This window comes from Chrysemys picta, chromosome 11, assembly GCF_011386835.1.
Source record: "Chrysemys picta bellii isolate R12L10 chromosome 11, ASM1138683v2, whole genome shotgun sequence".
Classification (NCBI taxonomy): Eukaryota; Metazoa; Chordata; order Testudines; family Emydidae; genus Chrysemys; species Chrysemys picta.
In genome coordinates this window covers 13,529,115-13,542,109 of record NC_088801.1, presented here as the reverse complement: position 1 = coordinate 13,542,109, position 12,995 = coordinate 13,529,115, and the positions used below count along the sequence as shown (strand labels likewise).

At 44.5% G+C, this 12,995-nt stretch overlaps 1 protein-coding gene across 2 annotated transcripts in view; it reads left to right on the top strand.

The window, feature by feature from the left end:
- Nucleotides 1–12,995, top strand: part of LOC101950235 (protein mono-ADP-ribosyltransferase PARP14) — an 89,017-nt gene that overhangs the window by 18,498 nt on the left and 57,524 nt on the right. For both annotated transcript variants that reach the window (XM_042843121.2, XM_042843119.2), the window contains exons 8-12: nt 3,146–5,421; nt 7,712–7,948; nt 8,193–8,414; nt 9,770–9,863; nt 12,032–12,181. In XM_042843121.2, the coding sequence (XP_042699055.2) occupies nt 3,146–5,421; nt 7,712–7,948; nt 8,193–8,414; nt 9,770–9,863; nt 12,032–12,181 (2,979 nt within the window). The remainder of the gene's footprint in view (nt 1–3,145; nt 5,422–7,711; nt 7,949–8,192; nt 8,415–9,769; nt 9,864–12,031; nt 12,182–12,995) is intronic.

The window sequence follows — 12,995 nt, the reverse complement described above, 5'->3', positions numbered from 1 at the left end:
GTATCCAAGTTCCTTTCAGGGGCTCAGTCCTTGTGGGCACTTGGGCTGAGTTCAGTACATCTGAGCGGTGGCTGGGTGGGCAGAGATGGTGTTATTACCACATTTCTGCCCTCGGCACTCCTGGGGCCAGAGGGGGGTGAATTCAGCTCCCAGCTTCATTACAGCAGCCCTGAGCCTTATGCTCCCTTAGTCCTGAGGTTACTCAAATTTACATCAGCTGCAATGGCTCCCTGTGGATTGGTTGGAGCTCTGTGCAGAATGGGGAATGTTGTGCAGTAGCCTGCATATTAACTCTGCACCAGCTGAGAACTCCTCAAGTGACTCCAAGAATGCAATGAAGAATCTGGCCCCAAATTTTTATAAATTAGGCACTAGTGCTGAGAGCTCACATCTTTTATGTAGTTGCCTAAATAGGGATTTAGGTGCCTACCCACAGACACCTAAGATTATAGATTGTGTTGTAGATGACTGGCACTGTATGCAAGTTGTTAAGGATGTTTTAATCTGTTTGGCTAGACACCACACTAGTATTTGAATTAATTCTGATGCAATATTAATTTTGGCTATAATTATGCCAGATCCTTTAAAATAATATATATTTGCCCAGTTACACTTTAACCAGTCTCCTAAAATGGAAAGTGTTGCTCTGTTTTGTAGCGATAAACAAACAGCTCTGGGAGAAGTCGCTCATGCAAGAAGTTCCAATAGCTTCAATATAGGACCAGATCCTCAGCTGGCATAAATCAAAATAGCTCCATTATTTACTCCAGCTGAGGAGCTGACCTTAATTGTATAGGTAGGTTTGGCTTTCTCACTCACTAGCCAGGAGCGTGGGAATTGTCACTTTCAAGGAGCTGTTAAGCAGCAGGTTGGCCTCCTCCTCCTCCTTACAGTGTTGGCCGGGGGTGGGGGTCTCTGCTCCACTGGACCAGGACAACCACACCCTCCAATGCACTTGTGTCTGTAGGGATCGGGTGTCACCACCCCTGTGGGAGCGCATGCAGCTCTGCTGTCATGGAGCCAGTCCCGGGAGCTGCACAGAGCTCCCTACACTGCAACAGGTCTGTGACACTCGATCCCTGCAGGCGCATCGACCCATTGATTTTTATTTTTCATCTATTTTAAGTGTCAGCTGAAATAGACGTTTACCTACAGTTATCAATTATAATTGAATCCTGCCAAGTCTATGTATAGATAAGGCAAGCAGCATCTGGTACTAAGAGGTTAAAAGTGTAGAACACCAATGTCTGTGTTAAACTTCCAATGTGGAACATTGTGTGCATTATAAATCTGTAAGTCCACTTAAAATCCCATTACCATAAATCAATTTTTTTCCTCAGGAAGCTGATTAAAATATATTTGGTCTGACTCTGCAATCACATAATAGAGTTACACCTCTTTAATCAGACTGTTGTTCATTGTTCACACAATGGATATGCTGTACATAAAAAATGTAGAAAGAGCTTTACAATGTAACTCTTCCTTTTTTTCTGGATGGAATGTCTCAGATTTATTTATAACATGGCAAGAGTAAGTATTACTATTTTGTAATCCTGTCTAGTATGATGGCTTGTTATGCTGTGGGCAAGTACAGTAACATACAGGATATACAAGCCTTTGGGTACAGTAACTCCTCACTTAGTCGCCGTGGTTAACATTGTTTCGTTGTTATGTTGCTGATCGATTAGGGAACATGCTCGTTTAAAGTTGTGCAATGCTCCCTTCTAACGTTGTTTAGCAGCCGCCTGCTTTGTCCACTGCTTGCAGGAAGAACAGCCTGTTGCAGCTAGCTTGTGGGGGCTTGTAACCAGGGTGGACCGGCAGCCCCCCTATCAGCTCCCTGCTCCCCTAAGTTCCCTGTGCTGCAGTTCAGCTGTCCCTCCCCCCCTCCCTCACTGCCATGTACTGCTCCTACCCTCTGCCTTGGAGCTTCTCCCAGAGACTCCTGATTGCTGTGCAGGGGGGGAAGGGAGGGGATAATGTCAGGGTGTCCCCCTGCTCCTGCACCCCACTTACCCCTTCTCCATATAGAGTAGGGAGGAGACATGGACGGAGAGAGACAGAGAGAGTCTGGGCAGGGCCGGATCTAACTTTTTTGCTGCCCCAAGCAGCAAAAAAAAGCGCTGCCCCGCCGAGCCGAGCGCCGCGCCGCCAGGAACCGCCCCCCCCCCCGAGCACCGCGCCGCCGGAGCCCACCCCCCTGAGCGCTGCGCCCCACGCCGAGTGCCGCGCTGCCGGAACCCCTCCCTGAGCACCGTGTGCCGCCGGAGCACCCCCCGCCGAGCGCCGCGCCGCCCGCGGAATGCCGTGCCCCGCCACCCCAAGATTGGCCGCCCCTTACCAGGTGCCGCCCCAAGCATGTGCTTGGTTGCCTGGTGCCTGGAGCCGGCCCTGAGTCTGGGGCAGCAGCTGCTGTCTCAACTTCCTGATCCACTTAAAAAGACAATGCACTTAAGAATGGGTCAGCTTACTTAAAGGGGCAGTGTGCATCTCTCTCTCTCTCTCACACACACACAAGGTGTGTGTCTGTCTCTGTCTGCTATGCAGTCTCCCTTCCCTCGTGTTCATGCTGCCTTGTGTGAGAGGCTACATTAACAACAATGTCTTAACCCTTGAGGGTTCGGCCGAGTGCTAGTTCATCATTTAGCAGTAAGGCATTCCCTGGGAAATATCCCTCCCTCTTCCACCCTCAAACTTCACCACCTAAACCAAGCTTCACAATCATCATAGCTGTGAACAATATTAAATTGTTTGTTTAAAATGTATAATATCTATATAATATATATATTTTTTGTCTGGTGAAAAAAATTTCCCTGGGACCTAACCTCCTCATTTACATTCATTCTTATGGGGAAATTAGACTCACTGAACATTGTTCCGCTTAAAGTCACATTTTTCAGGAACATAACTACAATGTTAAGTGAGGAGTTACTGTACTTAGAAAAATGTCACTTGTCAGTAACTTGGAAATATTCTTATTCAATTTAAAAAAACATATTGAACCTAAAAATCACTCCTGTCAGAATCAAAAGAAATACAGTAGCTCATGAATTGCAATTTATAAGCTAATTATCTTCAGATTTTTTTTAAAGTGTTACAGTTAATTGATTTGACTTGGGTAATTTTTATTTTATTTTATATTTAGATGTAAACACTGTCTTGGCAAAGCAGCATTCACTCGACAAAGTACCAATTTATGTGTATCCATACTACAGCTCATTGGGTACAGCTCTATATGGAAAGAAAAGGCCACAAATAAAGCTGCCAGAACCAATTACAATGTCCCTGGATCCTTACATCTTGCAGTTTTTACAGACCGATAATAGGCTAATCCAGGAAATAAATCATGAAATGGCAGATTGCAAATGTGAACTAATGTGGCCTCAATCCAACTGTGCAAATCCAGAAATAACACTGTGTCCCTCAAATGCCTTATCTAAACAGAGATCAATGATCAGGTTGATCAAGACATGGAATGAAGATGTTTCTAAAAAATTCTCATGTAGCATGTCAAAGTACAAGGCCATTAAATGTGAAGTAAATTCAGTGGTGTGGGAAGCCATAAGAAACTGCTTGGTAAAGGATGGTGTTTTGATCATACCTGACATTCCCAAGAACATGGTTGTCTTAGTAGGTAACACAGAGATTATGAAGGGTGCAGAGCAAGAACTGAAGGAACTAATAGAAAATGCCAGGAAAAAAATTGAAAGAGAAAAGCAGAGCATAGAACAAACTATGTTAGTTGACCCAGGAAAGTATGCAATTTTACAACTTGCTGGGCTAGAGGAGAATGTTTACAAGGAGTACCCATCTCTGAAGATACGTTATGATGTGTCATCAAAGAGTATTAGTCTGTATGGAGTGGCTGCAGAAGTATTTAAAGTCAAAAGTGAAATACTAGAAAAAGTGCACAGCATGGCACAGAAATCGATCAATGTCCATCCTTACATTTTCCAGTTCCTACAACACGTAGATAATGAAACTCTGTCACAGCACTTATTTATGTCAAATCAAATTAATGCCTTTTATGAGCTTGGCACTGATAACATAATGCTGATAGCAGGTTCTCCTGGAGTTCTTCTAGAAGCAGAAGAAGAAATGAAGAAGGTTCTGACTTACAAATGCATTGACCTGGAGGACAACTCAGTCCTCAAAAAGAGAGAATGGAGGGAGCTCGTCAACCATTTGTACAAGGCACATAACTGTTCCAAGGAAACTATAATAATTGTTGAGTTGAAGGATCAAATAGTCATTGCTGGTTATTTCAGAGCAGTAGCAGAAGCATATCAGCAACTTTCTGATTTTGTAGATAAACACACTCTGGTACAAAAAGTCGTCATAGCTAAGTGTGTGGCAGTTGTAATGTTTGTGGAGAAGGAAAAGTCCAATATTTGGCTTGAATTAAAAAAGAAAGGTGTGAAAATTGAATTTGGCACACAGAATAAACGAAAAGGTATTTCCCTGAGTGGACCAAGAGCGGAAGTGTTGCAGGCGGTCACCAAAATTGAACAAATTCTGTCTTCACTACATTCAGAAAATGTGGTAATTGATAAACCAGGGGCCAAGGTATTTTTCAAAGAACAAGAACACTTGTATGTGACTGGTGTGAAACAACAATTTAACTGTCTGATCAGGCTGCAAGAAGGAGAAGAACAAAGAGAAGATGGTGAAGTTAGTAATGTGTATAAGAAGCAAGGCCAGCCTGCCTGTGAAAAGATCCTGCAAGATGGAGTTGTAGTAGCAGTTTATAAAGGGGACTTGTGCAGTCATCCAGCTGACGTTGTGGTGAATGCATCAAATGAGGACTTAAAGCATATTGGTGGCCTTGCTGAGGCACTTTTAAAAGCTGCAGGGCCAGAACTACAAACAGAATGTGACCGTATTGTGCAGAAACGAGGCCCTTTGCAGCCCGGCCGTGCTGTTATTACAGATGCTGGGAACCTCCGGTGTAAACAGGTGATTCATGCTGTTGGGCCTAGGTGGAGTGATCATGAACCAGAAAAGTGCGTGCGCCTGTTAAAAAGAGCAGTTAAGGAAAGCCTACACCTGGCTGAAACGTACAATCATCATTCCATAGCCATCCCCGCTATCAGCTCTGGGATATTTGGATTTCCGTTAAAACTGTGCGCACAGTCAATTGCAAAATCCATCAAGGAAACCTTAGAAGATTCTCCAGGGGAAAGCTGCTTGAAAGAGATTTATTTTGTGGACTCTTCAGAGAAAACAGTTCAGGCTTTCACTGATGCCTTCAAAGACGTGTTTAGAGATAAATCACCCCGACACAATTCGTCACCTCCGTCTGACGCAGCCTTCAAGCCCAGAAAAAGTAGAAATGCTCAAAGCAGAAAGGGTCTCCAGACGGTAACAACGGATGAAGGATTAAGCATCATACTGGAGAAAGGAGGCATTGAAGATGCTACAGTAGGTATTTTAAGTTATCAGATGTTATCCAACTTTATGTAAAGTTGGTTTTCGGTTATAAAATATATGAAAAGATACTTAGATTTTCAGTTTTAATTAACAATTAAACATATACAATATATTAATATAAGTCATAATTGATTATTTTAACACAATTGTATAGGTTAGACAAGTTTAGTTTTTCATACTGTCTATACATATATAGAGATGAGCAAACATATTTTAGACTGACTGTATTTTGTTATTTGAACTGTATTCATTGTTGCAACCACATGTTTCTCTTCTATCATTTCTTTATGGTTTTGTCTGTGTTTATAGTTCACATTGTGATATGAGCTGAAACCAGTTGTGAAACGTGCTTTCAAGATGACCTTTGCACTCTTGTGCTCTCACCAGCTGTGTGAGAATACCTACTTCTTAGTCTATAGGGCAGAGGTGGGGAAACTACAGCCCGTGGGCCACATCCGGCCTGCGGGACCGTCCTGCCTGGCCCCTGAGCTCCTGGGCAGGAGGCTAGCCCCCGGCCCCATCCCTGCTGTTCCCCTCCCCCGCAGCCTCAGCTTGCTTGCTCCGCCGCTGGCGCAGTGCTCTGGGTGGTGGGGCTGTGAGCTGCTGGGCAGTGCAGCTGCAGAGCCCAGACTGACCCGGTCTTTGTGCTGCGTGGTGGTGGTGGCACGGCTGCAGTGCCACCAGCCGCCAGTGCTCTAGGCAGCACGGTAAGGGGGCAGGGAGCAGGGGGGATTGGATAGACGGCAGGGGAGTTCGGGGTGGTGGTCAGGGGGCGGGGTTGTGGATATGGGTTGGGCGGTCGGCCCTCCATACAATTTACAAAACCCAATGTGACCCTCAGACCAAAAAGTTTTCCCACCCCTGCTATAGGGGGAGTGGGTAGGAACTGCCTATAGTCTCCATGAGGGGAAGTGGCGGAACTTCAAATGTTTAAACAAGTAAAAATTAAATTGCTGATCCTGAACACCCTTAAATGCCATTGAAACTTGGACCTGGTGGCATATGAGCCTGTAACAGTGAGCTGTCTTCTCTCTGGAAATGTACGTGGCCCCATTGCTGCAGCATCTCAGTGTCTTAGTGGTGCTTTGGATCACGTCTCTCAAAGCTTCTTTACCTGGGAAGGATTAATTATCTCTGGTACCTGTAGTGAATGGATCGTGCATAGTCCATGCAGTGTTAACTGCCTACCAATTTTCAGATTCCACCAGCATTGAATTCTTTTAACCATTAATTGGACCAACAGCCAAAACTCCCAATTAAGTAACTCACTTATTTCCTTCTCTGTTTTCTAACTCTCTCTTCTTTTTCCTTAAAGTCTTTGTCTTTTTCCTCTGGCTTTCAAGTTGATGCATTTCTCTTCCATCTCCACCACTTTATTTCTGTCCAGTCTTTATCTCCTTGTTCTTTACATCTGTCCCTTTCACTCTCTTTGATTCAGCAATCTCTCCCTTTTTTGTCTGAGGCAGAGAGCATCTTCTGGAGCCTTATTTTTGCCCCTTTTAGTGCCACTCAGAGGATCCACATGATAACCAGCTGTGCATCTTAACAGTGCTGGCTGTGGCTGCCACAGCCCGTAAAAGTAACATCCTCCTTTGGTCAGAGCGGTTAACTAGAGCACGATGTACTGCACTCCTCTCTGGGACTGACTGTGCTGTTTGCACATCATTCATAACCCATGTTGACCTAGGGAGTGAGAGAATTAACCCTTTCCCTTTCTTTCTCTCCTTCAGTTCATTCCTTCTCTTTTTTTCCTCTTTCTCTTCTGTAACTCCTCCTTCACTTCCCTTTCCACATAACTGCACCCATGTGGCTGCTCCTACTCATACCAGTTTACCCTGCGGTGCTAACAGGAGCAGCAAGGCATCTGGAATTCAGTAGTAGCATCATGTCAGTTTTACTCTGCTGATGGGGATGCAATATGGGCAGGACCATTACGAGTATGTGATTCCCCCTGCAGGAGAATCGTATATGGGTTTTTTTCAAATGGACGTAGAGAGAGTAGAGTAAGAACACAGGAGTCTGACATTTCCATGTAAAATATAAACTGCTGCATAAGGGACAAATTTCACTCTGTTATACGCAAGCTACCCCACAAAAATCAGTGGGATAATATAGGTATAACTGAGTATAATTTGGCCTGTTTTGTTCAAAAGATTTGCTTTATTCCAGATTGCTACTTTTTAAATTTGCTTTATTTCTTAAATCTGCAGGTGCTGTTATAGTCACTTAGCCTTAAATGTTTCAAGTTTAATCTTATAACCGATATTTGATTTTGTTTAAGACGGACGTCATCGTAAACAGCGTTTCCCGAGATCTACAGCTTGATAAAGGTCCACTCTCTAAAGCCTTGCTGAGCAAGGCGGGTCCGATGCTGCAAGCACAGTTATCTGAAGAAGGCCTAGAAAAAGTAGCTAGTGAAGGGTCTGTGTTCAAAACAGATGGATGTAATCTGGGCTGCCGTTTTGTGCTTCATGCCATTGTTCCTGGATGGAAAAATGGGGAAGAATCTGTTCAGAAGGTAGAAGGCTATTTTCCTAATTCTCGTTTGATTGAATGGGTTTCTCAGTTGGCAGGAATGTAGATTTAATGTGAATTCTCCACTGAAATCAGTGGAGCATTTCCTAGGGGTCAGCTCTGTTAATTTTGATATAACTAAGCTCATTTTGAATTAATCCATGTTTAACTATGATATTTTAATATAAAATACACTATTAAAAATATTAAACTGCATGTACTAACGCGAACTTTGTTGTGATTCACAGCTCCTAAGAGACATCATCACGGAATGTCTTCAGACTGCTGAGCAACTCTCTTTAAAGTCAATCACATTCCCAGCAATTGGAACAGGGAATTTAGGGTTTCCTAAGCCTGTTGTTGCTAAATTAATGTTTGACCAGGTGTTCAAATTCAGTCGTAAAAAAAAAATTCAGTCTCTTGAGGAAGTTCACTTTCTGTTGCATCCAAATGACACACATAATATTCAGGTAACTTGTACCCTATTACTGTGCTTTCTGTTACACATGGGTTAAGGAAATGATGTCAGGCCCAGAACTAGATTACACCGTTTTTGTCAGTAGTTTCCTAAAGTCTCATCCTTCTTTCCCTCCTGCTTCTACACCGGGAATGGTCAGTCCTCCTTGCACTGTTGGTTTAGCACCAGTGCAGCTCCACTACTGGTAGCAATGGTTGACGTGTTAGTGTAAACCAGTCACAGGCATGTTTACCACTAAGAGTTAAATAATAGAGTGGCGGAAACACTGGTTGGCAGTCTACTTTGTGCTTCCACCATTGCTAGCACTGGTAGAGCTTCACTGGTGCTAGAGCAATAGTAGGAAAAACACTACTGGAGTCAGACAGTGTGTCTCATGTCATTGTCCAGCGTCCGATTCCCCTTTGGTCTGGAGGCCATTAAATTATGATTCTTCTGATGTGGGCAGATGTCAAGGTGCTCATTATCATGCTAGCCAAGAAAGTATCCTTGGATTTCCATCTCGATAATAATATTCAGGCACTGGCCTATGAGGTGATCCCTGCTCCTGCTCTGATAGAATTGCCATTGGACTCCTCCTATAATGTAAAGCTTCCCTTTGATTCTTCCATACACAGTCACCTGGCTTTCCTGCACAATTTTTTTCTCATTTGCTGGAGCTGGCACCAGTTAACACTGAAATATACCTTAGCCCACGGAGTCATGTGAATCTTTCATGCATAGCCTCAGGTAGCATTCTCTTTCCCCCTCCTCGCTCTGGCTCTGTCTTCACTGAATAGTTAACTCAAGTTATCTACACTTGAGTTTAACTCCTCTTGAGTTCACTTAGCTTGAACAAGAGCAGCCATGCTATGCTGCTGCAAGCAGCATACAGTGATTGTGTTAGCAGCCGACAAGTTGTGCTAACTTGAGCTGCTGCCTATTCTCCCTGATGGGCCATCCAACTTACGTTAAAAGCACCACCAAACTTGAGTTTTAAGGGTTTTTGTATGTGGACAGGAATTGAGTTAGAGGTATCACTCATGTTAGGAATAAGCCCTCTGTCTATGCACCCTATTACATGCTATTAGACTTTCACTGTACTGCTGAAGGTGTTAAACCTGAAGCAATTTGCCAGTTTCTCTCCCTTGCTCATAATTTTGAAGGAATCATGGTTCCTTTATGATTCCAATTGATCAATATTTCCATTCAGTGTTGAATAAGATTGCTCGGTGGACAACATCTAGTCCATCACCTTTAGTTTTTTCTAAACATTTTTAAATTTAATTTTTACTTTTCAAATCTATATTACTACTGAGAAAACTCTAAAGAAGTTATGTCTACAAGTGGTGACTATGGTTCTCTTTCTAGGCATTTTCAGATGAACTGCAAAATAGAGCAAGTGGAAATATTACCAATGTAAAAATGCACAAGACTGTGCCAGAGAATGCCCAGCAGGGACAAGGTAAGTTTGTTTTGTTAATGTTTTGTAAGTTTTATAAATATTCTAGTGATAGGTGAAAATTTTAAGAATTTTTTTTCAAATATATATTTTTTGATATTGGTTTGGTGAACATGTCAGTCCCAGTGTTCAAAGTAAGGCAGTGATAATCCTATTAGTAAAAATCAATAAAAGCAGAAAATTGTATCTCTCCAGCAATAGGTTTGTGTACACTAGTAAAAATCATGCCCATAATTCCCACCAGTCATAACAGTAGTAGAAGCTGTAGTGTAGACAGGGCACAGGTATTTTTACCAGCGTACCAACTAACAAAGATTCTGAGCAGGTAAACAGTTTTACTACCACCTGTGAAGCCTGGTGAATTACTGGATTATACATCCCATGGGGCCAGTCTTGCTCCTATTAAAATCAGTGGACATTCTGCAAGAAAGTAGGACTGATCAGAAACAAATATGAAACTAAATACCGTATATACTCGATCATAAGACGGTTCATTTATAAGCCGACCCCCCCAAAATCGATAAGTAAAAATGGAAACTGTTTATGACCCATTCATAAGCCGACCCTATTTGAGGACTTCAATGGCTCAGACACAGGTCTGATACAGGAGTGAGTGGGTGAGATTCTGTGGCCTGCGTTGTGCAGGAGATCAGACTAGATGATCATAATGGTCCCTTCTGACCTTAAAGTCTATGAGTCTATGATTCTGTAATTCAGGGGTTGGCAAACTTTGGCTCCCAGGCCATCAGGATAAGCCGCTGGCTGGCCGAGATGGTTTTTTTACCTCGAGCGTCCACAGGCATGGAAGTAACCCTAAGTAAACAAAGTGTCCCGGTGCGCAAGCTGCTTACCCTGATGGGCCGGGACAGCAACTTGTGGGGAATTTTGGGAGGGGGGAGGAGAAGCTGGGGGTCAGGGAAGTAACCTCTGTGACTGCCCCCCACATTACCCCACCCTTAGCCCGGGACCCCCCCACTCTCCTCATCCCATCCCTTCCCACCCTGTCTGGGGTGGGCCAGGGGAGGATGTCTCTGGCCTGGTTGGAGCTGCTCCGGCAGGCTGGATGGCATGGCCGCAGCCTACTCTGGTGAGCCAAACCTGGCAGCATGGCCACGGCAGGCCAGGTGGCACAGCCGCAGCCTGCTCCAATGGCATGGCTGCAGCGTGCTCCAGCAGGCGGGGCTGAGCATCACGGCTGCAGCCTGCCAGCCCCGGAGCTGCAGCTGCTTCGGAGGCTGGGGGGAGAGCAGCGTGGCCAGAAGCGGAGAGACTCTGACCCCGCCTCTTCCCTTCTGGCTCTGCTGCATCTCCTTGCTCCCTCTGTTGGGGGGAGGGGCTGTGTCCCACCTCTCCCTCTCTATACCCGTTCGTAAGCCGACCCCCTTCTCTGGTGCTTCCCTTTTTTACTAAAAAAATTCGGCTTATGAACAAGTATATACGGTAGTTTTTTCTCATTGTCCAACCTGACAGGATTACAAAGAACAGGATAAATATTTCAAACTTAATTAGATTTTTAAAAGAATAGAATATTCAGATCCTGGAATAGAGAACCTGCCCAAAGGCTACTGAAAAAAATGCGACTCCACAAGCTTGCTTATTTTCATACTAAATCACATTTCCACTCATATATCCTGCAGTGGGCCCATATGGTCTGAGTTGAGTGTACAATCATACAGGGATCACCTCCGCTCCATGTACACTGTAAAAGTGTTTTCTGTGCCACCCCAGATTGGAGGGCAGTGATGTGAACAGGTAAAGACAGAGACCAGGGACTTTCCATTTACAAAGAGGCAGTGGCTCCAACACATTGTTATTGTGGGGCTATCGCTGCTATTTGAGCCTACGTATTGGAGCAGCAGCTATAGCAGGATAGGTTGTTTTGAAGCTGTGTGCCCTAGATCCAGATTGGGGGTGGATCTCATCTCCCCAGCTCAACTTCCTCCCACACAGTTACCTGGGCTTTGTGTGGGTGAACATTTAATTTTATATTGTAAACTGGGTATTTTTGTAATCTTCTCAATGGGAATGTGACAGACTAAGACTAAAAATCAAACTTTTTGTGAGCTCTCTACTAAATGCACATAGAGGCAGGTGAGTCCCTCACTCTAGGGAATAGAACATTTGCTGAGATACACTTTTATCCATTTTAATTTCTGTATTTTCCCTTGCAGCTTTTTTTGGGCCCATTTCAACCCCAAAACAGGGAGTGCATGAAATGCAGATTGGTTCCATTACATTCCAAATCGCAAGTGGAGACATTACCACGGAAAAGACAGATGTCATTGTAAACATATCAAATCAAACGTTTAACCTCAAAACAGGTACTTTAGCCTAGTGATTGAGATTAATGAGATACATTGTGAGTGCATAAGGGGATGTGGGGAAGAACTTTCAATATATACAAGTCTTTTTTTATACATAGTGCCTTGTCGTTTTCAAACTGGGAAAGCTGTACTAGGAAGCAAAGGCGCCGACTCCATGGGTGCTCCGGGGATGGAGCTCACCCCACCCCAGCTCGCCTCCGCCTCCTTCCCTGAGCGCACCGCTGCGTCCCGTTTCTCCCCCCTCTCTCCCAGCGCTTGGTGCCGCGAAACAGCTGTTTTGCGCGACAAGCCTGGGAGGGATGGGGGAGGAGGGGAAATGCGATGCGCTTGGGGGAGGAGGCGGGGCCGGGGCAGGGATTTGGGGAGGGATCCAGTAGGGGCAGGGAGGAGCGGAGTTGGGGCGGGGACTTTGGGGCAGGGGTGGAGTCGGGGTAGGGCTGGAACTGAGGGGGGGCGCGAGCACCCACCGGCACCGAAAAAAGTTGGCGCCTGTGCTAGGAAGTGTCTGTATTTTGATATAATTTGTTACAACAGAAAACAATGCTGTTCGCCCCAGTATATAGAAAAATCCTATAGAATTTAATAGAGAATGAGACTCTTTCTCTAGAATGTTTAAACCTCCCTGTAGAATTCTATAGCAGGGAATCATTGTCTGTTAGATTCTGTGTAATGGGGTCAGCTGCCTCCCATGTACCCCTTGTGGCCAGGGATGCCTCTGTGGTATCTACTAACAATTTCTCCCTCAAAGGACTTTTTAAACAAACTCCACACAGGCATTTCTGATCCATTCGCCACCCCTTCTCAGGGGTCC